This window comes from Mirounga angustirostris, unplaced genomic scaffold (assembly GCF_029215605.1).
Source record: "Mirounga angustirostris isolate CCGP_5_RB_7025 unplaced genomic scaffold, mMirAng1.0.hap1 SCAF_8, whole genome shotgun sequence".
In the NCBI taxonomy this organism is placed as follows: Eukaryota; Metazoa; Chordata; class Mammalia; order Carnivora; family Phocidae; genus Mirounga; species Mirounga angustirostris.
Window position 1 is genome coordinate 90,684,676 of NW_026991716.1, and position 27,217 is coordinate 90,711,892.

The window sequence follows — 27,217 nt, forward strand, 5'->3', positions numbered from 1 at the left end:
AGTGGGAAGCCTGCTTCTCCCTCTCCTACTCCCCCTGCTTGTGTTCCCTCTCTCGCTGTCTCTCTCTCTGTCAAATAAATAAAATCTTTAAAAAGAAGAAAAGAATGTTGAGCCTTCAGATTCTTTAACCTAATACATAACCATTTATTTAGGTTTTCTTTTCTTTCAGTAATGTTTTGTCATTTTTAGTGTAAAAAGTCTTCCATATCTTTTTAAAATTTATTCTTGAGTATTTTTATGCTATTATATATAATCTTTTAAAATTCTTTTTTCTATTTGTTGCTAGTGTATAAAATACAATTGATCTCTTGACTACTATATTTAGCTATTAAATCTATTATCTCTTGTAGATACTTTATGATTCTACATGTTAACAATTATGTCTGCAAATGATTTTCCTTTTCCATTTTTATGCCTTTTATTTCTTTCTTTTATTTCTTTTTTTGGCTACAGCACTGGTTAGGGACCTTAGTAACATATTTAGAAATGGTGAGAGTGGATATCCTTGCCTTCACAGTCTTTAGGGGAAAATATTGAGTATTTCACTATTAATTTTGATGATAGTCCTTTGTTAGGTTAAGGAAGTTTTCTTCTGAGAGTTTTTAATCATGAATGAATGTGCATTTGTCATGCTCTTCCCTGTAGGTACTGAAATGACCAGATGTTTTTATCTCCTTTATTCTGTTAATATGATGAATTTCTAAAATATTTTGTTTTCCTGGAAGTATGTCTTATTTATTTCTAAATGTAATTACATTGTGATCAGAAAATGTATTTTATAGGATTTCAATATTTGAAATTCAAGGAGACTTCTTTTCTGTCCAAAGCTGTTATTCTATTCTGGACAATGTTCCATGTGCACATGAAAACAATACATATTCTGCATATATTGAGTGCATTGTTCTGTGATGTCTTTTAGTAATAGTGTTGCTGAAATTGTCTATATTTTTACTGATGTGTGTGTCTACTTGTTTTATCAATTACTGAGAAAGAGTTGTTAAAATCCACTGTAATTGTGGGTTTCTCTCTTTTTTGGGGGGGTTCTGACAGTATTTGCTTCTTGTTTTGAAACTCTGTTGGTAGCATATTAGTTGCATTCACAGTGGGATTATTATGCTTCCTGATGGATTGACCCTCTGCGTTTACAAAATTTCCCACTTCTTCTATAATATATCTCATCTTGAAGTATCTTTTGTCTGATACTAATACAGCCACACCAACTTTTTTGGGATTATTGTGTGCATGGAGTACTTTATGTTTCCTTTTAATTCCAATGTATCTATGACTCTATATTTAGTGTGTCTCCTATAGTCAGGATATTGTTGGATCTTTTTAAAAAAGGTTTTATTTTTATTTATTTATTTGAGAGAAAGAGGGAGAGAGTGAGCATGAGCGAGGTGAGAGGCAGAGGGAGAAGCAGACTTCCCCGCTGAGCAGAGAGGCATGTGGGGCTGCATCCCAGGACTCTGGGATCATGACCTGAGCTGAAGGCAGACGCTTAATGACTGAGCCACCCAGGCACCCCAGATCTTTTTTTTTAAATCAAACCTGACAATTTCTACTTTTTAATTTGAGAATTGAGTCTGTTTGTATTTAATTATTGACATATTTAGATACAAGCCTACCAGTTTGCTATTTGTTATCTATTTTTCTCGTTTTTCCCTTCCATTCTTCATTTTGTGCCTTCTTCTTGGTTAATGACGTTTCATGTGCTATAAAATGTGTTAAGAACCTTAGAAAAGTATAATTGCATTCACCCCATGTCATCTTTTGTGCTATTGCATCATATACTTACTTCAACATTAACTTATATATCCCACAAATTAGCGTTTTCACTTTTGTTTTAATATTTATCTTAAAAGTACTTAAGAGTGGAGAATAGATAACTTTTTATGTTTAGGTACATATCACCCATTTCTAGTTCTCTTTACTTCTTTTTGTAGATGGAAGTTTCCATATGGTAGCATTTGCCTTGAGGCTGAAGAAATTTTTTTTATAGCATTTCTTCTTGTGGAAGTTGGCTGGCCGCAGATTCTCTCCAGTCTTCCCACCCCCCCCCCATTTCTGGAAGGCAGCTGCGCTCACCACTGTACTACCAATGCACCATCTGACCCACATTTTTGGTGCCTATTTTTGATAGGTTCGGAATTTTCAAATGAAAGCGTTTTTTTTTTGTTGTTTTTTTTTTTGCTTTTACTACTTCGAAGATGTTGTCCATTTATCGCCTGGCCTCTGTTATTTCTGAGAAGACACTAAATGTCATTAATTTCTTTATTCCATGGTGTATTTTTTTTTACCCCATAGTAGGTCTCTTCTCTTTCTGAGACTCTAATTGCATTTATAACACATCATTTCATATCACCCCCACAGGTCGCAGAGGCTCTGTTCATATTTTTTTTTTTTAAGATTTTATTTATTTATTTAACAGAGAGAGAGACAGCGAGAGAGGGAACACAAGCAGGGGGAGTGGGAGAGGGAGAAGCAGGCTTCCCGCAGAGCAGGGAGCCTGATGCGGGATTCGATCCCAGGACCTGGAGATCATGACCCGAGCTGAAGGCAGATGCTCAACCATCTGAGCCACCTAGGTGCCCCAAGGCTCTGTATTTTATACATTTGTATTAGATATATCATTTTTAGGTAATGTTTAGATATCTTTGAACTTATTTTCTTAACCAAGATCCCATGATCATGGGATCATGACCTGAGCCAAAGGCAGACGCTTAACGACTGAGCCACCCAGGCCCCCTCTGTTCATATTTTTTAGTGCTTTATTTTCTCTGTAATCCATTTGTATTATTTCTTTTGTAATCTGTCTTTAAATTTACAGGATTTTTCTGCAGTTTCTATGATGCTGTTATCTAATCAGTGAATTTTTCATTTTAGATATGGCTTTCTATTCTAGAATTTCCAGTCCTTTTTCTGATTGTATATTGGTGTACTCACACTAATTTTTATTCTAGTATTTCTCTGTACCTCTACTTTTTTTTATTTTCCTGTACTTGTATGGAATGGCTTCACTTAAATCCAAATTTATTTACTATAGACAAGTATTCTGTCTTCTAGCATGGTTTGGTTTGTGCATATTTTATTAAATATGTATTCTTTTACTATAAATTATTTTTCTTCTATATATTATAGTTAAGGAGTATATATTATATATAGTATGCATGATGTGTGTATATAGATTATATTATTTTACATTTCTTTCAGGATAGGACTAAGGGCACTAAAAATACTTACTATAAAAGGTAGACATTGGCCTGATAATGTTAAGAACCATTGCTTTAAACATATCAAAACTTACTTATTTTACAGTTTGAATCTGATCAACCCAATGTCTGAAGTCTTTGGGTCTGAATCTGCTGTTTGTAGTTCATGGTGCCCTATTTTCCTTTGTCTTTTATGGTTTTTTAACCAGTCATATTTCTTGGACTTTTATCTATAAGAATTCTTTCACTCCTGCCTTGAAAGGTGCATTTTTTCCAGAGACTTTTTGTGTTTGCTTCCTCATGTGCCTGGAGGCACTGAACCAACTAGGAACAATTTTATAATGAATTCTCAGTGTATGCCATATGCCCACTTGAGCTGCAATACCATACACGGTCTGGGTTATAGTTATCAGTTCTCAGGGGACATTTGTTTTCTCTTCCTTCAACATCGTGTTGGCGGGTAGAAAAGTTTCCATGCCATCCCCTTCTTCTGGGCAAGTTTATTTTCATTTATCTTTATACTATGAGTGCAATTTGGGGGGGTTCCAGCTTTGTGGGACAGGATCTCCAATAAGACTCCCAACTTCCGGACAGGACCTGGACTTTGTTTCCTGACCCCTCTGCTCCCTCTGACCCTCCCTTACAAGGTCAAAGCTTAAGGTTGGCAGTGTTCTCTGGTGCCTCCAGGGTGAGAGTCTGTTTCAGTGCTCCACTTACTGCCCTAGTTTCCTGCTTTCACTTCGTTTTTTACTTCTAAGCATTCCTTATTTTCTTGCCTGATCAGTAATGCATTTCAAAAGATGTTTTAAAAATATTTTATCTAGTATTTTTAGTTGTTTTCAATAATATGGTTAGAATATTTTTATATGCTACTTTGAAAGGTATATAATTCTTTGGTTTTTTTGTATGATTGATTTTAAAAAATTTTTTGTTTTGCTAGTGTACTTAAAACTATTTGTCATTTTTCTTTCTTTATCTGTGAATTTCCTGTTTGTGTCTTTTGGATGTCTTTCTGTTGGACTCTGGTGATTTTTAAAAGAATATGTAATGTACAGCTTTGGAAAGGGCTTTCTGAGGAAGTGAATCCCCTCAGAAGACCTATTTTTCCTAAGATATGCATGTTGGACTTTGAGGAAGTTAAAACTGGCACTGCAGTTCAATTATAGTTCCTTAATTCTTTTGTATTCACTGTATCTTCTACCTGAGGCTTCTTCCTGCCTCCAGCTTGCTAAATCCATCAACCTATTTTAAATTTTTATTTATTTATTTTTTAAAGGTTTTATTTATTTATTTGAGAGAGAGGGAGAGTGAGAGGGAGAAGCAGACTCCCTGCTGAGCAGAGAGCCTGATGTGGGACTCGATCCCAGGACTCTGGGATCATGACCTGAGCCAAAGGCAGACGCTTAACTGACTGAGCCACCCAGGCGCCCTCTATCCACCTATTTTAATACTTCATCTTATTTGATCACTGTCAGCCACTTTCTCCAATATAAAACTCCTTTTTTAACTAGGGAAATGTCTCTTTTCTTGCCTTCCTACTGTTTCTCTGACTTTTCCTTCTTAGATGCCTAACTGGTTCTAACACTTGAACATTATTAAATAGAAGATTTCTGAGAACTTTGTCGGCAGTCCTCTTCTCACTCTTCACACTTGGCTGGTTGACCGTCATTCCATGGCTTTAAGACTGTCTGTCCTTTCAGTGATATTTCCCAAATCTGTGACTTCAAGTTTCAGACTGGTGTCTCCAGAGGTGTGCATCAGCATATAGTTAACTTTTGCCATTACTACTTCTTTGAAAACGCTGTAATTAGTGACTACTCAAACTTAGTCAAAAAGTCAGGAGGACTTGTCAAAAGATGACTAGATAAAGGGAAATTGACCTGACTTTGGTGGTTTTTGCCCAGGAGATGTGGCTTCTGCCATAGGGTTACATGACAGCTCAGTGAGTACCTGTTACTCTGTAATATTGACTAGAGTCCATGACCATAATATTCAGTACAAAAAGTATGTTAGGTGGGAATTCATACTTTTATATCTTTTTTACGTTAGTCACTCAATACCTCTCTCACTTTAATGATCCTGCCCTTTTGGTACTAAATACTCTCCTTTTCACCCTCAGGTTCCAAAAGCTTATAATAGTTTTCCTCTTCACTTTTTTATTCTTCTGTTATACTATTTTTAAAAAGTAATGACTGATGTTATAAATTTTTCTTTGTTTCATTTACATTAACCAAGGTAACGCTAATATGGTCATCGCTGGTTGGTGATTGAGTGGGCCAAATGGGCTGATAGATGTACCTGAAATATCAGTTAGCATGATTGATCTTTGGCATGGTGTAAAGACAGGAGAGGGGGGATCTATCCCCAAATGGACAAGAGGTTGAGGAAACTGGTCATAGGTTTAAGAGTTGACCTAAGAGTAAGCTTTATGTTTCCATTTTGCTTTTAAAGGACAAAAGACAGTGAAGATTTTAATAATATCTTTTCCTTTTCTTTGAGCCAACCAAGTAACGTAACAATAAATACTATGAATGCAATGATGAATGATGGAATTTATAGGAAAATCAACCAATATTGGAAGAGATATGGAAACTAGGGGTCAAAATGGCCTCGAAGAGATGAGTTGAGTTTGAGATTACAGGAAGACATCAAAGTGGGAATAATTTGTGAGTGATCAGCATAAAGAAAATAATTTGTTAAGGGAAATGGATCAATTTTTTGAAGGAGAGATGATAGACAAGCAAGTGCAGATCTTGGTGAATCCAGAAAGGTACTAAGCATAAGATAGGAAAATAATGTCAAAAAGATAGGGGAAAACCCAATAAAATAAAGTATCCTGAAAGCCAGAGAAAAGAAGAGTTTATAAAAATAGGAATAGTAAGGGGCGCCTGGGTGGCTCAGTCGTTTGGCGTCTGCCTTCGGCTCGGGTCATGATCCAAGGGTCCTGGGATCGAGCCCTGCTTCAGGCTCCGTGCTCCACGGGAAGCCTGCTTCTCTCTCTCTTCCACTCCCCCTGCTTGTGTTCCCTCTCTCGCTGTGTCTCTCTCTGTCAAATAAATAAAATCTTTAAAAAAAAAAAAAAAAGAAATAGGAATAGTGAGCAAATTCTCCATACATAAAACTGTATGATACACAGGTTAACATCTTTATAATTTTATCTACAAAGTCTTCTGATACAGTTTATTAAAACAAAGTTATTCTGAGATTTAATTTTTAGGGACTCCAAAATATAAATCAGAAAAATAGTGAACATTTTAACAGTGACCTCCATACTAAATGTGTTGCATCTGCAACAAAGTAAATGAATTTACTAGTATTTCATCAAAATGCAAGAGTAGGAGATGGTAAAGAAAATCATAGTGAAATAAGGAATGTTAAATGCAAATTAATTAGAGAGCATATATAAATATGCTGAATATCAAGCGAAAAATACTTTAAGCTTTTCCTGTTACTTATTTTTGGTCTTCCCCCCGCCTCCCTTAATTCATGAGAACTTTAGCTCTTCTACCGTTATTTTATTATGAGTGGGGTGAAAGTGCTTTGGGAATATAACATCCAAGATTAGGGAAAGAGATTCTATTTATATAGAATTTTGTAGTTTGCAAAGCATCTTAAAATATTAATCTCATTTAAGACCAGAAGCAACCACATGAAGTAAGTGGGAATTATTATCATCTTTAAAAAAGGATTCCTGGATGATGAAACTGATTTACAGGAGAGGAAACTCAGAAAGATTAAGTGATTTATCATGGATCATTGGATTGGTAGGCTAAAATCTTGGGCTCTCCATTACTAGGTTTGTGGTCACGAGCAATGCATATATCAGGTTCGAAACTCAATTTTTTCAACTATAAGATGAAAGTTTTTAAAATAGTAAATTATAAAATATATTTAATATTCTGCTCAGTAATCTTGGTTTCCATTTTATTTTCCAAGCTACCCAACTTGCTTTCCTAAACATATCCTCTAGTTTTCCCATGCCATATATTCTGGCATATTTTTCTTCCATCTATATAAACCTCATTCATTTTTTTAAAGATTTGTTTATTTTATTATTTTATTTTTTTAAAGATTTTATTTATTTATTTGACAGAGAGAGACACAGTGAGAGAGGGAACACAAGCAGGGGGAGTGGGAGAAGGAGAAGCAGGCTTCCCGGTGAGCAGGGAGCCTGATGTGGGACTCGATCCCAGGACCCTGGGATCATGACCTGAGCCGAAGGCAGACGCCCAATGACTGAGCCACCCAGGCACCCCTTATTTGTTTGTTTTAGAGAGTGAGAGAAAGAGTGACTGCGGGGTAGGGAGGGGCAGAGGGAGAGGAAGAAAGAGAATCTCAATCAGACTCCCCGCTGAGTGCAGAGCCCAACACAGGGCTCCATCCTCACAACCCTGAGATCATGACCTGAGCTGAAATCAAGAGTCAGACACTTAACTGGCTGAGCCACCCAGGCACCCCAAACCTCACAGATTTTTGATGAATTTTACTAGCTTGTTGTAGCCAGGCCATCTCCTTTACAAAATCATTCCTGTTCACAATGACTGTGATTATGTCTTCTCTTGAAAAGGTGCAACACTTTCTTTTACACCATTTATCAAATTCTATATGTTATTAACTAGCAGTACACCAGGAAGAATAGTCATTACCATTTACCATCTGAATCCAAGGAACTATTTTTTTTTTTTTTAAGATTTTATTTATTTGCGAGAGAGAGAATGAGAGAGAGAGAGCATGAGAGGGAGGAGGGTCAGAGGGAGAAGCAGACTCCCTGCTGAGCAGGGAGCCCGATGTGGGACTCGATCCCGGGACTCCAGGATCATGACCTGAGCTGAAGGCAGTTACTTAACCAACTGAGCCACCCAGGCGCCCCAAGGAACCCTTTTTAAAACACATTTTGAAAGTCATTTTACAAATAATTTACAGATATAAAAATAAAGGGATGTTGTGAAAAATAGCTATATTGGAAATTAGTAAGAATTTAAATGTAACCAAGAAAACTTTATTTCATATTTTTCTGGTGTGAAGATACATGTGTCCAAAATGGGCAATATCCTTTAAATGCAAGTAATCACTCATGGATGGCCTGGAACATACTCATCTTATAAATACTGATCAAGATTTCAAATATATTTCTAAGAGATTACAGCTTTTTATTTCCTCTGGTTCTTATACTTCTATCCACAAAATGCAGTGCTTTGAAAAGTTTCATGGCTCATAGTTTTGTTGAATATAGGATGGTCGATTTCTTCAGTCTGTAATAGCAAAATACCTTTATAATATTGATTAGAATGATCAATTCAATTAACTTTTTCATTTCTATGCTGTTTATCTCCTTTCAGTAGTACCTTCAGCATCTGCCCACTTCTTAACCATAGCAAGTAAATTTCCTAGAACAAATTTCACAAAAGGTGAAAGAATACATGTCTTTTTTGCAAAAATTTCTGGTCAAAAAAATATTGCATTATGACATCCTCCTCCCTGTAGAATGAATAACTGGATAACAAATTTCATTGTTGTCCATAGAAACATGTTCACTCATCTATTTTTCAATTTGAGAAAATATATTTAGGATATTATCTTGTATAACGACTCATAATCTGAGATTTAGTTTATAGAGTTAGTTTTACCATCATCATTAGTCTGGAGTACTGCTGTCTATTCTTTTTGTATTTGTGTTCTTACTTGTCTAACAATTGCAAAACATCTTCTGTCAGTTTTCTTCTCTTTGCCATTATGGACAGGAAATGAAAATTTCTGAATTCTCAGTGGTGTTTAATGAAAGGTTAAAAAGAAAAAGACTACAAAAATTCTGTCTCCTGAGTTTGGGCAATGCAATAAGAAAGCTGAAGGATGATGAAATAGTGATGATTTATTTCACTATTTTATCACCCTTCTGGATGATTACATTATTAAAAAATTTTTTTTCAGTGAAAACCTTATGTTCAACATGGTTATTTCCCAGTTATCAGAAAATTATTTAATTATATAATTAATAGAATATTATGGAGGCAGTGTAGAATCAGTTAAACTGATTAAGTTCTTTGCCAACAATTTTGGACTCCAGGATTGCATGAGGCAGTTGAGTGATGATTTAGATAATCTTGACTCCAAATGAACATATAGTGTTACTGATATTAGGGTTATGAAAGTAGAAAAGATTGAGCTGTTGAGTGTAGGTATTGGAGATCCTCTCTCCCTTTTTTTCATCATCTGAGTTCCTTCTGGTCTCAGTTGCCTCTCCTCTCAGCTTGGACTGCTCATTTCAATAATGCTTTTATGAGTGAACTAACTCCCCCTCACACTCCTGTCTTTTCCCAACATCCACCTTGCCCACGGCAACTCTAGATAAATTTGGGTCTCTTCTGCCTCGCATTGCCCTGCCCACTACTGGGCTGGTGAATGTTTCTTGGAGAAAGTTATAAAACCAGGCTGAGTTCCTCATTACAAGGGTAGAGTGATACCAAGATCATAGTTGGGAGAGAATCGAGAGAATTCAATCCTAGCACCATCTTACAAGCGAGGTGGAAAGTATGTATTAGAGCTAAAAAGTAGAGCCAAAGATATATTCTTTCTTCTCCCACCCCAGCTTTATTGTAGTCTAATTGACAGATAAAATTGTAAAATATTTATGGTGTACTTGTGATGACATGATATATGTGTACCTTGTGAAATGATTCCACCTATCTAGTTAACTAACACATTTGTCACTTCACATATTTATCTTTCTTTTTTGGTGGCGGCAAGAAGATTTAAGTTCTACTCTCTTAGGAAATTTCAGTTATACAATACAGTGTTCTCAACTACAGTCACCATGTTATACATGAGATCCTCAGAACCTTATTCATCTTATAGGTAAAAATTTGTATACTTTTACCAACCTCTCCCCACTTCTCCCTCCCCCCAAGCCCATCAACCACTTTTCTATTCTCTATTTCTATGACTTTGACTTTTTTTTAGATTCCATATATGTAAGATGATACAGTATTTGTCTTTCTGCGTCTGACTTATTTCATTCAGCATAATGCCTTAAGATCCATCTATGTAGTCACAAATGGCAGGATTTCCATTTTTATGGCTGAATAATATTTCATTATGTGTATGTATACCACATTTTCTTTACCATTCATTCATCAGTGGACTTTTAGGTCATTCCTGTGTCTTGGCTATTGTGAATAATGCTTCAAGGAACATGGGGGTGCAGATATCTCTTTGAGATAGTGATTTCATTTCAGTTGGGTATATGCCCAGAAGTGGAATTGCTTTATCATATGGTATTTCTATTTTTAATTTTTTGAGGAGCCTCCATACTGTTTTACACAGTGGCTCTACCATTTACAATCCCACCAACAGTGCACAAGGATTTACTTTTTTCCACATCCTTGCTGATACTTGCTATCCCTTGTCTTTTTGATACAGCCATTCTAACAGGTATGTGGTGATATCTCACTGTGGTCTTGATTTGCATTTCCCTGATAATTAGCAATGTTGAGCACTTTTTCAGGTACCTGTTGGCCATTTACATGTCTTCTTTGGAAAAATTTAAATTTTTGTATTATTTTAAGGTCCGTTTTAGTGAAGTTGGAAGTAATTCCCAGGATTATGAAAGAGCAAAATGTTTCAAGGTATAGGAAAAATAAGATCACTGAGAATAAACACAGAAACTAATACTGGGCTCAATAATCCTGGGGATTAAAGTTAGTTCTGCATTTATTTTATTTCTATTCTAGATTCTAGGTACTTAAAGAGCAAGATCCTAATGATGTCATAATGACATAGTGGCTTCTATGGTTGGATATTTTCTGTATGAGAATTAAAGGATAATTTTCAAAAACGGTAACATCTTGACTCTGATACAGATACAAAATGAGCAAGTATTAAAGATTTTATTTAATTCAATTAAATGAGGAAAACAGGCAGCTCTAATAACCTGTTCAAAGGACGATCCAAAGAACAAACACAGTTGTAGATCAGGAATATTGTAATTAATATCCAATAGTTGCAAAACATGCTTCTTTCAGGGTGGTAAAGGGAAGTCAGTTGAACCTGACAGGACAGAATTTGCCTCTGTATGGGCAAGAATAACTTTGCATTACTATCAGTTATTGGCAATTTAAAGAGCTGTAAAATTACTCTCCTAAATCAGAATCAGGTAATCCATAAGCGTGAGCTTGAGATCTAGACAAATGCAGTTTTCCACTGAAGCAGAGCTTTTTCCCTATACATGTGCTGTATTCAATTAAGTTACAAAATTAAACCTTCTAAAGAGAACTTCACATTCAGTGTGATAAATAAATAGCATTTTGCCATTTGCAGTTATATTTTTAAATTTTTACTTTTCTGAAGTATGTACATTTTTAAAGTAAAAAGACCAAGTATTATGCAAACAAATTTACCTCCTTTCACTACATCTGCCATACTTTTCAAGATTTTTTTGTTAGAAAAACATCAAAAAATTATTCAGTGGCTTTGTTTCTTTTGCTCACGAAAGGAATTAACCAAATTCTTCATATAAACCTCTACCAGCCAAATTCAAAGGATGACCAGAGGAGATGAAAATTCCATTGCTCAGACACTCAAGAGCTTATCTTCAAGACAAGCCACTTTCTGGCTTCTAGAGTATGCACAAACAAATCTGTTAATGTGTAGAATCTAGCCCTAATGTTAACACTTATTAAGAGTATTTGGACATGTGTAAACAATCCTGGCTCTGATGAGGACCTGTCTGCTCTTCTCAGGCCTACCTTCAGTTTTTACTTCCATCCTTGGCTTGACAGCCATTTCTTCTATAACTGTGGCCATGTGCCCACAGGGTCACAGCTTTAAAATGTTCAAACAGGGAAACAAGATTCCTTACGGGATCAGCGAGCAGAGGAAAGATCTGCAGGGATGCCTTAGCAGCTTGACCATCAGGCTTTATTCATATAAACAGCTTGATAACATGAAGAGCAGCTGCAACCAGTAAGGAGGAGAAAAAAAGAAGTAGCCATGAAGCCAAGAGTACCGTACAATACCTTATGCTTTAATTTTCCAGATCAGACTTATACAGAGAAGACATAATATCACCGTTTATGGAGGTTATCTAGACAGTTGCAATTTTCTGCATTCAGTTTTCACCTACCTACCTACATGATGAACAATTTAAGAACTGCTGATTCTTGGCAAAAGACAACAGATAGTCAGTCAACATAAAGACCAGTTGAGCTAGAGGGGTAGTGGACAGAGGTCATTTACTTCTTATCTGTACTTCATCATTTTCCTCAGCACTAGCTGGTGCTGGAACAGGAGATCAAACTTATTGATCCTTAGAAGCCTTTCATTGGTGATTTCAGCAGAATAGTTTTAACTCCTGATTCCTGAGTAGCCGTAGAGATGGGGATGGTTTGGCACGGTCTTCTTTTGCCTCCTGCACATGAATTCATCCTGAGGGTACATTTTGAATAGATGGTACCAAGCAACATACTCTAGAACAAGCCCTCTACAGATACATTTAATGCTATTCATATAAACACTGTAAAAATGCAAAGTTTACACATACTTCTTACTAATTCAGTAATATGGCAGTAATTCAGTGTTATATTAATTTAGTAATACAACAATTGGAAGGTGTTTAAACCCTCTATCTTCATAGAAACTCAAATACTACCAATATTGACACTTGCACCAAAAGTAGCTTAGTCATAGAAATGTCAAAGCTTTCAATAACCCATTTGGCTAAATAATGACTCACTTGCCTAAAATCTTCTCATCTAGCCCTCTTGTTGCCTCCAGCTTGCAAACAACCAGCATAAATCTGGAACTATTATCTAACCTTCTCCTGTGCGGGTCATCAGTCATGCCAGTGAAATTGATTCTTGATCTCTGTACATGCTGTCTCTTCCTTCTCTGTTTTAATAGCAAGGTGTGATAAAATATGAGCCAGTCACTTTTATTCTGTAGTCTTTGTTTATTTACCTAAGGTGTTTTTATTGTATATTTAAATTCTTTCATGTATTGTTTTGACGTTTACATCCATTTGTCTAGATGACAAATTATTGCTTCACACATCAAATAATCATGATGAAACTAGTCTTTGAAGATTGCTTGTGCTTTAATAGTTAAAAAAAAAAAAAATTCAGTGTACACCTAAAGAGAAAGGTATCACTTAAGAATGACTTGTAAAATAACATAAAAATAGGGCTGGTTTATAGAGCCAGAGAAAGAAATCGTATGATGACCAAGGAAAAAAAACATTTATAAAAGTTGACACAAAAGCAGTAGTGGAATTGTATTTCTTCCGGCTGAACCAATGCTTATTTACGACTGATGTCACACCTCTGATGCTGGCAGTGTGAAATGGTCTAGTGAAAAGCAAGCAGCCCTGGGGGTTTTAAATTTTCAGCAAGACTGCTATAATAGATAAATGAACCAACATTTTCAGGTTGCATATTATAATTTGATTCTCCCATCTAAGCAGACACCCAATTTTAACCATTTCTAGTTAAATATTGAATGTTTTTCCTTTCCTTTGTATTTGAGACCAGGAGTAAGCTAAAAATACTCTCTTACCTAAAAGTCACTGTGACCAAATATGGTAGATAAACTGAACTTGGTTCCAACAAGGATACATTTAAATCCACAGTTTGGATGGTTACACGCCTCCGCTATAGGATTGCTTATGGCACGCATGTGTGTGTGCATGTGCATGCGTGTATGAGAGAGAGAGAGAGAAAGACATCCTGAGCTGGACACCCCTCCTTAGTGGTGTTGGATCATAAAAGCAGTGTTGACAGAATGTCCAGCCTGTGAGATTGGGTCCAATTTCATAACAAACTGCTTTTACTTCTAAGACATTGGAAAGCATTAAGTTATCTGTGTTTAAGTACATCTTTCTCCTTGTTTTTCAACTTTTCCATTAGCCAGAACAGATTACCTGTCTGGAATGCTGTTTGTTACCTACAAGAGAGATACCATTTGTATCTCAAATACAGATTTAACTTATGACCTAGAATTCATTATTATGCTCCTTCTCAAGCTATGCTACAAAGTAGCAGACTCTGAACAAATGATTATTGTTCTGTGGGATTGCCACAAAATCCACCAAGTACTTCTAGCCATAATGGAATGAAATACCAAAATGTCTGGCTTATAATTATACCTGAATGAAGTGCCCTTACATGCAAAAGGCTCCCTTTGTCCCCATTTCTCCAGTGATTTCTCTCCCCTTCCGTGTCCTCTTCTCTTTTAAACCTGCTATGTGTTCCATCCCTGCTTTGGCTTGAGACCCTGTGCTGCCATTCATCACATGCCTGCCCCCCACATTTTCCATCATACCGTTTTGTTTTCATAAGATGATGAAAGGTTTGCAAATAGAGCTATTACTATATTTTAGCTGGTTTTCAAGATGCTTTGGTGCATTTTTGGCTGGCATTACGATACAGATGATAGACCATGGCATTTATCAGAGAGAATGTCCCAAAACTAATAAACATAAGATGGTTCAGAAAGCAGTCAGAAGACATTAAACAATGTAAAATATGTAAATATATAAATCTTACCATTCAGCTCACTATTTACCTACATTCCATTACTATCTTAGTGCAAAGTTGTATTTACAGTATATTTTTTTCTATGTTGGAAATGATTTCCCCCAAAATGCTAAGGGCACTTTTTAATTTTCTTCTTGTTTCCAGTATTAGTCTTGAGACATCTGAAGATCATTGAATGTTCATTACTGTTGATATAATTTTCTTTTTCTGAAAAATTTTTGTAATCTTATTACTAGTGCTCTGAAATATAAATAAAATATTTCTTATGTTGATTTTTTTTTTTAATTAATCGGTTGCCCTGGGAAATTGATCTCCTTTTCATTCTGGAAACTTAACATCCTTTGGTATGGATTTTCTTTTTATATTATTTCTCAGATAATTTTCTCCCTGCACATAGTAGATATTCTTAAGTGTTTTTTTATTTCAATTTATGAAAATGATTACATGGGAATTAGAAGCAGTTGAATTCACTAATAGACATGATAAAAAAGGATAGAACAATAGTTGGTAGGTAAAAAAATACCCTCTGAACTCAGTGCATACCCCAGATCAGTTTAGTTAAATGGTCTGAAAACTGAAGTTTGGAGGAGACCTAAAGTATTTATTTCCACTGCCAACAGTTTTTTAAGTTTATTTATTTTTTTGTACTCTACTTTTTTGTAATTCCTACTCCCAACTTGGGGCTCGAACTCACAACCTCAAGATCAAGAGTCACATGCTCTTCTGACTGAGCCAGCCTGGCGCCCCTCCACTGCCAGCAATTTTAGAATTTAGAATTAGTTCTATGCCAACAATAGACTGACCCTTACTCTGACTAGCACTAGACAATACAGAGCCCTCCAGACAGCTCCCATTTATTATGCACCAGAAAGAGCTGAATGGCAATTATACTGACTAAATTTTGCTTTAAAAAAAAATACTGAAAACCTATCCTTAAGATGGTCTAACTAAGCCAGTTTTCTTTCAATCATTTATCCCGTACTTTCTTTTTCTCTAAGTGTAGAAGACAGAGTGAGAAATACTTTATCAATAGCACTCTTTCAGGTGAAATGCAGCTTAAATATTTGAGTTTTTTTTAAATGCCATGGCTAATAGATTTTTATAAAAAGCAGAGATCTTGGTATTATATTTATATTCATAAGGAAGTAATTTTTATGTAATAGCCAACAGAACTTGGTCATTAGAAATGTTTGTAGGAGTCTATCTATACTAAAGTTTATATGTTTTTGAGGATTATTTTAGATGCAAACAACAGAAGATGGATACTTGAGTTATTATGGGAAATCAATAAATGTTAATTGGTAATGATGGTGAAGTTAAGAGAAAGTAGCAATTGATTAAGAGCTGTAAATTATCACCCATTTTGATGACATGGGTTCCTACACATTGAACCCATCCTTGATTGATGAACTCAGAATTGAATGATGGTCTCAGAAGCAGAGAAACTACGCCTAAAGCTAAACTCTAGTTTTTTGCACTGGTTTGCTTCCTCAGTTAGCAAGGATCAGTGATGGTAAAAGGTGATGGGCTTTTGTGCTCTCACAACCTGAAATTTTAGGGAATCCTTTTTCGTTCCCAGTAAGGAAATAAGATACGTACACACTTTTTTCTTCCTTCCTTTCCTTCCTTTCTCCTTTCTGAGGCATCAGTGACCTGTTGAAACAGTGTTTGGAGAGATTTATTCTGTTTTGAACCACATTCCTTATGGCTGGGATTATGAGTGATCTCTTGGTAAGGTTGTCAGTGCTAACTCGGGTTTGCATACAGCTGCAGTTCTCAAGAAGCGGCTCACTCTCACCTGGGAAGCTTTCAAAAAGTATTGAGGCCTGGGCCTCCAACCTCAGAGATTCTAATTTAATCGGTGTGGAGTAGCATCTAGGTGTGGTAAGTATTTTTTTTAAAAGCTTCCAAGATGCTTCTAGAACTGCTGGTATACACGTTCACTGTCCAGTGACGAACAGTAATAATGATGGAATTACAAAATGGAGGTGGAGCTATGGAGCTATATAATTGCTCTTTTTCTAATTACACAAACAACATATAATTCTTTCTTGTTATTTAAAAAAACTCGGGGATGCGCCTGGGTGGCTCAGTCGGTTAAGCGTCTGCCTTCAGCTCAGGTCATGATCCCAGGGTCTTGGGATCGAGCCCCGCATTGGGCTCCCTGCTCCGCGGGAAGCCTGCTTCTCCCTCTCGCACTCCCCCTGCTTGTGTTCCCGCTCTCGCTGTGTCTCTCTCTGTCAAATAAATAAAGTCTTAAAAATAAATAAATAAATAAAAAAGAAACTCAGGGCGCCTGGGTGGCTCAGTCAGTTAAGCGTCAGACTTTTGCTATGGGCTCACATCATGATCTCAGGGTTGTGAGTTCCAGCTCCAGGTCAGGCTCCACACTGGGCGTGGAACCTGTTTAAGATTCTCTCTCCCTCTCTCCCTCTGCCCCTCCCCACCACTCACACTCCCTTTCTCTCTAAAAAATAAATAAAGAAATAAAAAAGAAACTACAAAAATTAGGGAGTAAGCATGAAAGTCCTCCTTCATATTACATCTCTCTTCTCCTCAGATGTAACCCCTGTTAATTTACTGTTTATCCTTCCAGTGTTTTATCCATGCATTTGAAAAAATGCATACAATTACCTATAACCATATAGTGTTTTTGAAACATAAGTAGTAGTATACTATATTTATGTGTTATCCTGTGGTTTGCTTTTTTTTTTTTTTTTGCTAAATATTTCTTGGAGATCTTTCCATTTGAATACATACGGATCTACCTCATTTAAAAAAATATTCTTTTACTTCATTTCTTTTAATATCTGCAGTGTTTCTCAATATATGTGGGCTCTAATTTTCTTTCCATTTTCATATGTTTGTAGCTCAATGGTAAAGAGCATCGACTATAGCAGACCACCCGGTTTTGATTATAAGCATTTATTATTATTGTTAGTATTACTATTATCATTTAATTTTTCTATTTTTTACCAATATGGGCAACACTATATTAGAATACGTTTCTAATATAGTAGAATATTTCTATAGGCAAATTTTTAGAGTTGGTGTTATTGGGTGAGAGGGTATGTACTATTTTGAAATAACGCTGTCAAATTGCCCTCCAAAAGAGGCTGTCTCAATTTACATTCACTCCAACCAGTAGAATCTCATTGTAGTATTTATTTCAAGGCCTAAATAAATCATTCACATTATAATACAACTTCATGGGCTAACTAAAATGTCAGGGTTCTTTATTTTGACTGGAATTTTATTGAGTTGGTTTGATAGCTCTGAATATAACATGTCATCCTGAAGTTCTGACTTACAGTCTTTAAACATATATGATTAAGGAAAATGGAAAAATTATTTACTAATTTTTTAGACAAAAATTTTCAACCTATGAAGTACAAGAGGAGTAGAAATAAAACTGGGCATTGGCATTGAAAACTCTGGACTAAATTAGTTCCAACCTTCATTGTATAAATGGGATCATTCAATGAGAGACACTCATATCCCCCTATCATAGTGATAGCGCAGTAAGCCAAATCACAGGAAATAATCTATTTCAAATCTATGTTTGTGTGTATGTGTGTTGCTGTTTTAAATTCAGGACTCAATTTTTTAGACTTAACATGTAATAAAATTTACATCAATATTGTTGGGTATAATTTTTCATATAATGAAAATGCAAAGAAAATTTATTATTTTCAGTTAAAATTTCCTTCTTTGTAAACTCAAGTTTTAGTTTCTTCATCAACACAAAGGAGATGTTGTAGTACCTACTTTATAGGGCTTGGGGGAGGATTAAATTATGTAACACATTAGAAACCTTCTGCGCAGTGTCTGGAACATAATAAGCTTTTTATGAATTAAACCTCTTATTATTTCTATTATTATTTTAAATCTGTTAACAGCATGTTCAGCCCTACTCTGTATAGCTCATTTTATTTTTCACATGAATTAAGGTAATTTAGGGGGATACTGGCTTCTGTATTTCAAAAGATACAAATACTTTTTTTTTGGTGTTAAATATATATTTGTTCCATAAGAAACATTTTTAAAATCATAAATCACTGCTAGCCAGTATTTTTAAAAACTCAATGTTTTTACCAGTGTACTTAAGAAAAATATATAAACATTAACCTTACTAAAACGTTTTATTGCTGAATTGGCTTACAGACCTAAGAGTCGATTTAAGAAGAGTGAAATACAAGAAACAGATCCATATCAAGAATAGGTTGCTTTGATAGAGATCTGAAAATGTGTGCACTATTAAAAGGCTTTTCCAACTCTGTGATTCATCCAAGTTTTCTAACTCTCCTCTTGGTATGTTGGGGCAGATCCTGTGAAGTGAATAAACTATACCCAGGTGTAAATTTAGAATGTGTGGGCGCTATCAAAACAAAATGGGGCCTTCTGGAAGAATCTATGACCCTCAGGAGGTACGGGGTGGGAGATTGCTCTCATCGAAAGCTACTCTGGATCTGTTCCTTTTCTTTAGCTTTCTTGGGTTCTTTGACGGCATTTCTGCCATTCACCTACCTCCCACTCCCACACTGGCATCTGACACTCCCAGGTGTTGGATTGATTGGCAGACGATTGGATTAGATAACCAGCGTCAGACATATTAAAATCGAAAACTATACTGGGGCTCCTGGGTGACTCAGTCGGTTAAGCGTCTGACTCTTGGTTTTGGCTCAGGTCATGATTTCAGGGTTATGAGATCGAGCCCCCCTTGGGGCTCTGCACTTAGCAGGGAGTCTGCTTGAGGATTCTCTCTCTCTCTTCCTCTGCCCCTCTCCCTACTCACACTATCTCTCTAAAATAAATAAATAAATCTTTAAAAATAAAATAAAAAGCTATAGACTTGAATGTCATTAGTATCATTTCTGGATTTTAGTTGGACTGTATCAGGATTAATAAACAATCTCTTCAAAGAGTCAGTTATCCTTTCTCCAAATTGGTTTCTGGAATTCTTTCCAATCTTTGACTTTTCTGTTCTCCCATTTGGAAACTTGATTGTTTTTCACATCTTTCTTTTCCATGGATTTTTATGTCCTCTTTTCTGTTTTCACCCCTTCTTCCTGCCCATAGCTTGCACTTCTTTTTCCTATTTTCTAGGTACTACATACTTTGATACTTGATAATACTTGATTCACTGTTGTCTCAGTATTTGTTCTAGAGAAGCTTACAGATCTCTGTACACTTATCCTTAATGTGCCTTCAACCTCCCCAGAATGTAGATTTAATTTTCCATATAAATTCTTAAGACGTTAACACTTTCAAATACCTAACTTCTATTTTTTCCGTTACACTTTTAGACAGGCAAAGCTGGCTCTCCGTGAAGTACCACCCCTCTCCCCAACTTATTATCACTTTTGGGATCCAGGTGGAACATACAATTGATTAATTCTTTCATCTAAATCATTCAGGTATCATTAAAAAATTAACGTCCATATTCTAATCTAGTGGTTTTCAATTGAGCTCAGTCCTAACCATTGTTACTACTATCATTTGAAAATATAATTTGGTTATTCTATGACTTGGACCTCAAAAATGAGAATTTTTAGAAGGGTCACAGCAGATCTAAAATCTGATTTCAGAATGAGAATTTTCATTTTTGTTTTGGAATCCTCAGAACTTCGTATATGTTTAACTTCTTAACTAATGTCGTTGTTTGGGCTTAGTTTATTAAGACCCCCTAATTACTTATTTCATTACATAATTACATAGTTCTAAAGCCCTAAATTTAGGATTTGCTTTTATTTATTTTGCCATTTTAGGTGCTTCTATCCTACTATATGTATTGTTGGCATTCTCATTTCATTTAAAAATGTTCATCTTATTTTGATAATCTTTTAAAAAATTGGCTCCAATTTAATTATTTTCCATCTTCAAAAGCATCTTAAATAAGTAATATCTGTAGAATGTGCTAATTCATTAGAACTAAAGTATTTATAATCTTACAAAGAACTTGATAAAATTCTGAGACTAATCTGAACATTTTTATTTTACTTTAATAGGTGAGAAAACATCCTTTGTGCCATTGGTTCATCATTTTATAAAATACATACCATGAACGATTTTACTTTTTATGGTTGGCTATAGGAATGTATAATGAAGTATGATTATGGTTTTTTTCATGTGTAGTCTTTTGCCTGTGAGTCTGGGTCCTTATATTTCTTAAGCATGTAACTATACAAGGGCACACATGCCATTTTTATGCTCACATCAAATGTAAAATTCATTCAAACTAACAAAAGCTAGCTGATTGGGAGAGGTGTGGACACTGAACAAAGGAGACAAGTACCACATAGAGCTTGTACGGAGTGTGTGGTGTGGTATCATTTGTGGGCTGAAAGGTAGCTTAGCATTTCCATTTTGGTGTCAGTCCCTGGGGAAGGACAGGGTTTCATAATGGGGTGTGATCTGCACTCTTAGTAAGCGTGATTGACACTGAATGATTAAATAGAAGAGGAGAATAAATACCACTCCTCCCCTTTTAAGACTAAGCACATATCCACTGAATGCAAATCTTTTCAGTGTGGAAGACAGTCTGGCCTAATGATAGCACATATCTGAAAAGCTAGGAGAGTGAATTAAAGGAGTAGATCAAAATGCAAGGAAACAAAAAATTATACAGTATCCTTAAAAATAACATTTAAAACCCAAATGTAATGGTAAGTGCACGTACAGAATATGATGGAAGACCCCATTTGTAAAAGTGGAATCCTGACATGAGGCCCGTGGTAAATGAGTGGGCAAAATGGATCCCTGAATTGGATAACACAGCACATACCACAGTGACGGATGAAATTGATGTGTCCGCAGGAGAGCTTGTTCTATTACTGTAGGCTTTAACCTATTTTCTCCTCTTCGACAATGAGCTCCTGAGTGGATGTTATCCTCAAGGAAGTGAATTTAATTCAAAAGGAGATATTTTATAGATGTGCAAATTTAATTTAAGAATTCACTTAATCCATTGTAGAAGAGAACTATGTGGGAAAATATTATGATAAGTAATATGGTTATATTTTTCAAAGATGCCATTTTTGAGTGTGTTATTTGGGGGACCCGAATTTCAATCATTCGTTGGTAATTTGTATTGTTCTTTAATTTTGCATTATCTCTTAGAACACATGGCTGAAACAGTATTGAATCTGGATTGTAATATTATTTCATTAATTTATTATATTAAGGTATGTAATTGCACAATAAATAATCAGAAAAAGTGGTTTCTTTGTTCTTCCCTTAAATTTTTGAAAATATGATGCATTCCTTTTCCCTGGGATAAATACTTGTTAATTATTGCAAAGAATAAAAGCCCATTTTGTGAATCCATTTAATTCTAAAATCTGTAAGGTAATATTAGTAACTTAAGAAATAGGCCATATTTACCCTAGTTTCTGCCAGGTAAAAACAAAACAAAACACAACACAACAACAAAACACTCTTCATACCTTGACCCAGAAAATAGAATACTGATTATTCTACATACACTGCTCAGTAGGTTAGTAGTAGCTTAGTCGTTTGTCTTTAAAATATATGGTAGTATAAGTTGTTAAGCTTGCTATTCTCTCTCTCCCTCTCTCTTTGACACACACACACACACACACACACAAATGTAATTAATTATAATTATTTTTTGTCATTATATAGTCTTCCCATCCAAGTACTAACCAGGCCCGACCCTGCTTAGTTTCCGAGATCAGACGAGATCGGGCGCGTTCAGGGTGATATGGCCGTAGACTGTCATTATAGTCTTAAGTTGATGCTCACTGTTACCACTTATTTGCTATCTTTTTAAAAAATGTTGTGACCTATCGTCTGAGTTTCATATTAAGAATTATGAAGTCATAAATGTATTTTAAAATAAATTTGAAATAGCTCTTAAAACATTTCATTTGGAGACAAAACAAGCAAATTCTGTACTCAACAAGTAGATTAAAAACCTTTGTAAGTATATACAATATTATTTTCTCCGCTTGTTTTGAATGTAAAAATTTCAAAGAAAATCTGACTGAAATTGAGCAAATACATCATTCCCAAATAATTTACTTGTTCAGCTTTTAGAAACTAAGATTTTCAGACATCTCATACAAAGCCAGCCCCCAGTGTGTATTCAAATATTAAGGGTAGATTTATGTTTATTTCAATTTAGAAGAATTTACCCGAAAGGAGAACTAATTTCTTACAGAGGGAAAAGAAAGTAAATTCTTCCCATCATTGAACTTGATGCTACCTTTATTAACCCAATCTAAGTATTTAGAAGCTTTTTATAGTTTCTTCTGATTCAGATACTTACTGTATTGCTCTAAAATTACTTGGTAATTTGCCAGATATCACTCACCATAGACATCTGACTTCTTATATATCAAATTGCACTTCATTACTTAATTTGTACAAAGGAAAAAAATTTTCCAGTTCAACTGGTTTCCACAGTCAACATAATACGCAAAGAGATGTTAAAGAAATGAAATTTAATTTGGTCTACAATTTTCTTAATTGCGAAGTGCATTGCCAGTGCCTACTATGTGTCAACAGCTTTGTTTTTTAACTGACTTCTTTTTAAAGCTAGCTGGTTGTTTTTTGTTGGACACCGGCTGCCCTCTAGTGGACTACACTGTTCTCTTAAAAGAACCTGTCAAGTATGAAAAAAAAAAGTCATTTCTATATGGAAGTGACTAGTGTTTCGTACTAGACTAGTACTCTTGTTTTTCATTTACTGTTGTGTTTAGCACAGCTAGCTTTATCACTTTGTTAGAGCATTTTGGTGAAGACGGGCTTAGAAGCAACTTTGATTAAAAATAGCATTACAGGGGCGCCTGGGTGGCTCCGTCGGTTCAGTGTCTGCTTCGGCTCAGGTCATGATCCCGGGGTCCTGGGATCGAGCCCCGCATCAGGGAGCCTGCTTCTCCCTCTGCCTGCCGCTCCCCCTGCTTGTGCTCGCTCGCTCGCTCTCCACAAATAAATAAAATCTTTAAAAAAAAAAAAAGATAGCATTACATACTTATTAAGAGGACACATTAAAATAGGCTGATCTCGGGGCGCCTGGGTGGCTCAGACGGTTAAGCGTCTGCCTTCGGCTCAGGTCGTGATCCCAGGGTCCTGGGATCGAGCCCCACATCGGGCTCCCCGCTCAGCGGGGAGCTTGCTTCTTCCTCTCCCTGTGCCTGCTGCTTCCCATGCTTGTGCTCTCTCTCTCTCTCGGTCAAAAATAAGTAAAGTGTTTTAAAAAATAAAATAGGCTGATCTCAGTGACAATTTGTATATATTTTTTTGATTTAGAACGCATTTTATGACACACGCTCGCCGCTTCTGAGACGTTTCCATTATTCTTGTTGCAGATGCTACAATTGTGGCGGCCTTGATCATCATGCTAAGGAATGTAGTCTACCTCCTCAGCCAAAGAAGTGCCATTACTGTCAGAGCATCGCGCACATGGTGGCCAACTGCCCACATAAGACTGTGGCGCAGCCGCCCGCCAGTTCTCAGGGAAGACAGGAAGCGGAAGCCCCGCCGTGCACTTCGACCTTTCCTCGAGAGCTGGGCGGAGGGCACGGCTGCACGTCGCCGCCGTTTCCTCAGGAGGCGAGGCTCGAGATCGCAGAGTGGCCGGGCAGGTCGTCTCAAGAAGCTTCCTCGGCGAAGTCCTCCGCGGCGCCGGAAGAACCAAGCAAAAAGGGGCCTTCTGTTCAAAAAAGGAAAAAGACATAACGCTTCTTCCTAATGTATCGTTTTCTTTCCCCGGTCGGGAAGTCTACCTCATGCAAGTACAGGGGAGCAGTGTTTCACAGCCGCAGCTGACTGGGGATTTTTAACTACTGTTGAGGAACTGTGAATTTTTTTAAACAGACAAATCACTCTAAGCAAATTACCTTCGAGCAGGGTGTCATGTTTTATGTTATCCAGAGGATGAAATACTATGTGTATCTGTATGTGCATGTGTGAGAGGGAGAGAGCCTGAGTGTGTGCGTGTCGGAGGAGTCGGTATAGCGCTGCAGACACACCTCTAACGCGCACTTGTCTTTCTGTATGTGTGTCTGTAGATACAAGCACACACCCTCCCTCGCGGAATTGGACGTCCCCAAGAACTGAAAACCCAGAGGAAGCATTTTAGATGGCTTCAGTCTTTTTTTCTTGAAATACCACTCCCTTTACATTACATAAAAATAAAAACACGACTGTTACCTTTTGTGCGAACCAAAGGCTACTTCAGATCTCAGAGCTGCCAGTCATATGGTACTAAAGGTTTTAAGTCATCAGTTCTCCCAAGTTGGGGACTGCCTCTTTTTCTTGATACCTATGGGGTGTTTCCCCCTTACCCCAACCCCCGTTGAAGGCAGTACCTTAACTCCACATGCCACTGACTGCTTTTTTGAATCTGGGATACATAACTCCAGAAAAAGACAATGAATGTGTAATTTCTGTGCCGATAATTTCCATGTTTTTAATTCATAAGTTTTGATTGTAAATTAGATGCCTGTTCAGAAAAATGAAGGGGGAGGGCAATGTATAAACGTAGTGACTTGTTTTCTTGACTGTTTTCAGTGGTATTTTGATACCAGCTCATTATAATCTTGTACATGTTGTGAAGTTTTGAAGGGATTGTGGCAACAGCAGCTTCCCTTGACGAAGTCAGTCCAAACCATCCCTTCGAGCAGGGGGCCTCCTTGTTTACTACTGAAGACTTTGGAGGAAAGCTCCAGTCGTTTGGTGTATTTTTTTGGTGGCTGTTTTTTCCCCCCTAGAGAGTTATCTGACTTGCTTCTAAAAACAGCACAGGTAAGAATAAAATCCTGGGGTTGAGAATGAAAACTAAGTGCATGTTCATAATTGCCCAATACGTTTGCCCTGTGAAGGATACTGAAAAGTGCAGCGTTTGGTGGCGGTGGTGGCAGGCAGCTGGAGTGACGGGCCTGCGGCGGAGGTGCCCAGCCTCTCCCACCAGAGAGCGACAGGAATTTCGTACATTAAGATGAATTTGATGGAGGTTCCCTTCATTACTCATGCTGAAGTAACCGACATGGTGGATTTAGGTTGGACATTCAGTAATGGGGTTAGAGATGCTTTTCAGGTTGGTCCTCAGTTATGTGAGTAAACCTGGGACCTGTCCTCGTATTGGTCCCTTTAGGTTTCAGTCATTTAAAGAAAAAGTTGGTGTCCTCCTGGTTTCTAGATGTTATGGGTAAATTTCTGAAACATCTCCAAGAAGGTACCAATTAGTTAAAATGCTTAACATTGGCAATAAGCAAGGTTTCGTATGAGCCTGTTGGTGTAAGCTCAGATAATCAGAAGAAGAGAAGAGCATGAGTCAAATGAGACCTATTCTGCTGGGCAGCTTCTGCTCGCTCCCCAACTTGTCCTGCCTTGGGGGGTATTAGACAGTTCCTGCTGTTTGAGCAAGCCCACATCAGGAGGAAATGCCTCGGGCTGGGCCGCCAGTCCTTTACCGCTCAGCTTGAATTCCGGGACAGTGTTTGTGAGACTCTCCATGGTGTATTCTGAAATATCCGTGTGCTGTGATGCAAAGCTTACCTTTGACGATATTGAATGTGATATATAGCTATAGAGAAGTACTTCCTTGCCTTATGTGAGGATTGTAAGCTTATTTAAATTATGTAGACAAATCAAAGTGGCATTGCTTAATTTTTAGCAGGCAAAATAAGCAGGTTAACGGTAAAAATGCAAAACGTAATAAGTCACTTTGAAAATTCAAACCAAAGTTCCTTGACCTTATAGACATAGGAAATTATGGACTTGAGAATTGGACATTCCCTGTTTACATATAAAAAGTTCAGAGCTAAGATCATGGTTAAAAAAAAAAAAAGCATTTTATAACTGGACCTTATGGGTGCAACTTAAAATCATTTTAAGCATCTTACCAGACTGAACTAAGAGCACATACCAAACCTATCTTATGATTAAAAGCTGGGTTTATTTTTTATATAAAAATATTATCACTATTACATAACATACTCAGGACAAAGAACTTTGCTCAGGGAACATACCATATAATGTTGTTGTTGTTTCTTTACAGAATAGTCTACAGTCCTGCTTACTCAAAACAAACCAAATAACTTAGACCTTTATATAAGTATTATGTACTGATGTTAGTCATAACTACCTCTGAGTTTGATCAAAGTTTCCAAATATCAGATACCAGTTTTCCTATTTTTATTTCCCGTGAAAAGTACGCTAAAGCAAAATTCCCAAACTCCTTGCATATGTGAATATCACTGATGTGAGCACATGTCCATTTACATGGGTGAAATATTCTGTTTACAGCAAAAGGCTACCTCATAGTTGATGCATAGCACACCTTTATGCTGCTCCAGCCTTACAGTGGCTGATAATTCTCTGGTACAGAACCTTTTAATCTATATTATAGATAGCAATTCACAACTATATGTTTCTAACAAACACTTGTGAATAATGATGCATCTCACTTAGTTAGCAAAGTCTCCAAGCATTTTTTTAAAGTTATCATGTATTTAA

General features: G+C 36.5%; 1 protein-coding gene and 1 pseudogene across 2 annotated transcripts in view; one reads left to right on the forward strand and one right to left on the reverse strand.

Moving 5' to 3' along the window:
• The window catches only part of LOC123837123 (programmed cell death protein 5-like), a 44,044-nt pseudogene extending 31,001 nt beyond the window's left edge, over positions 1-13,043 (reverse strand).
• The window catches only part of LIN28B (lin-28 homolog B), a 129,564-nt gene extending 105,128 nt beyond the window's left edge, over positions 1-24,436 (forward strand). For both annotated transcript variants that reach the window (XM_054505478.1, XM_045866045.1), the window contains exon 4: positions 24,067-24,436. In XM_054505478.1, coding sequence (XP_054361453.1) covers positions 24,067-24,436 — 370 coding nt within the window. The remainder of the gene's footprint in view (positions 1-24,066) is intronic.
• Positions 24,437-27,217: the final 2,781 nt, after the last annotated feature.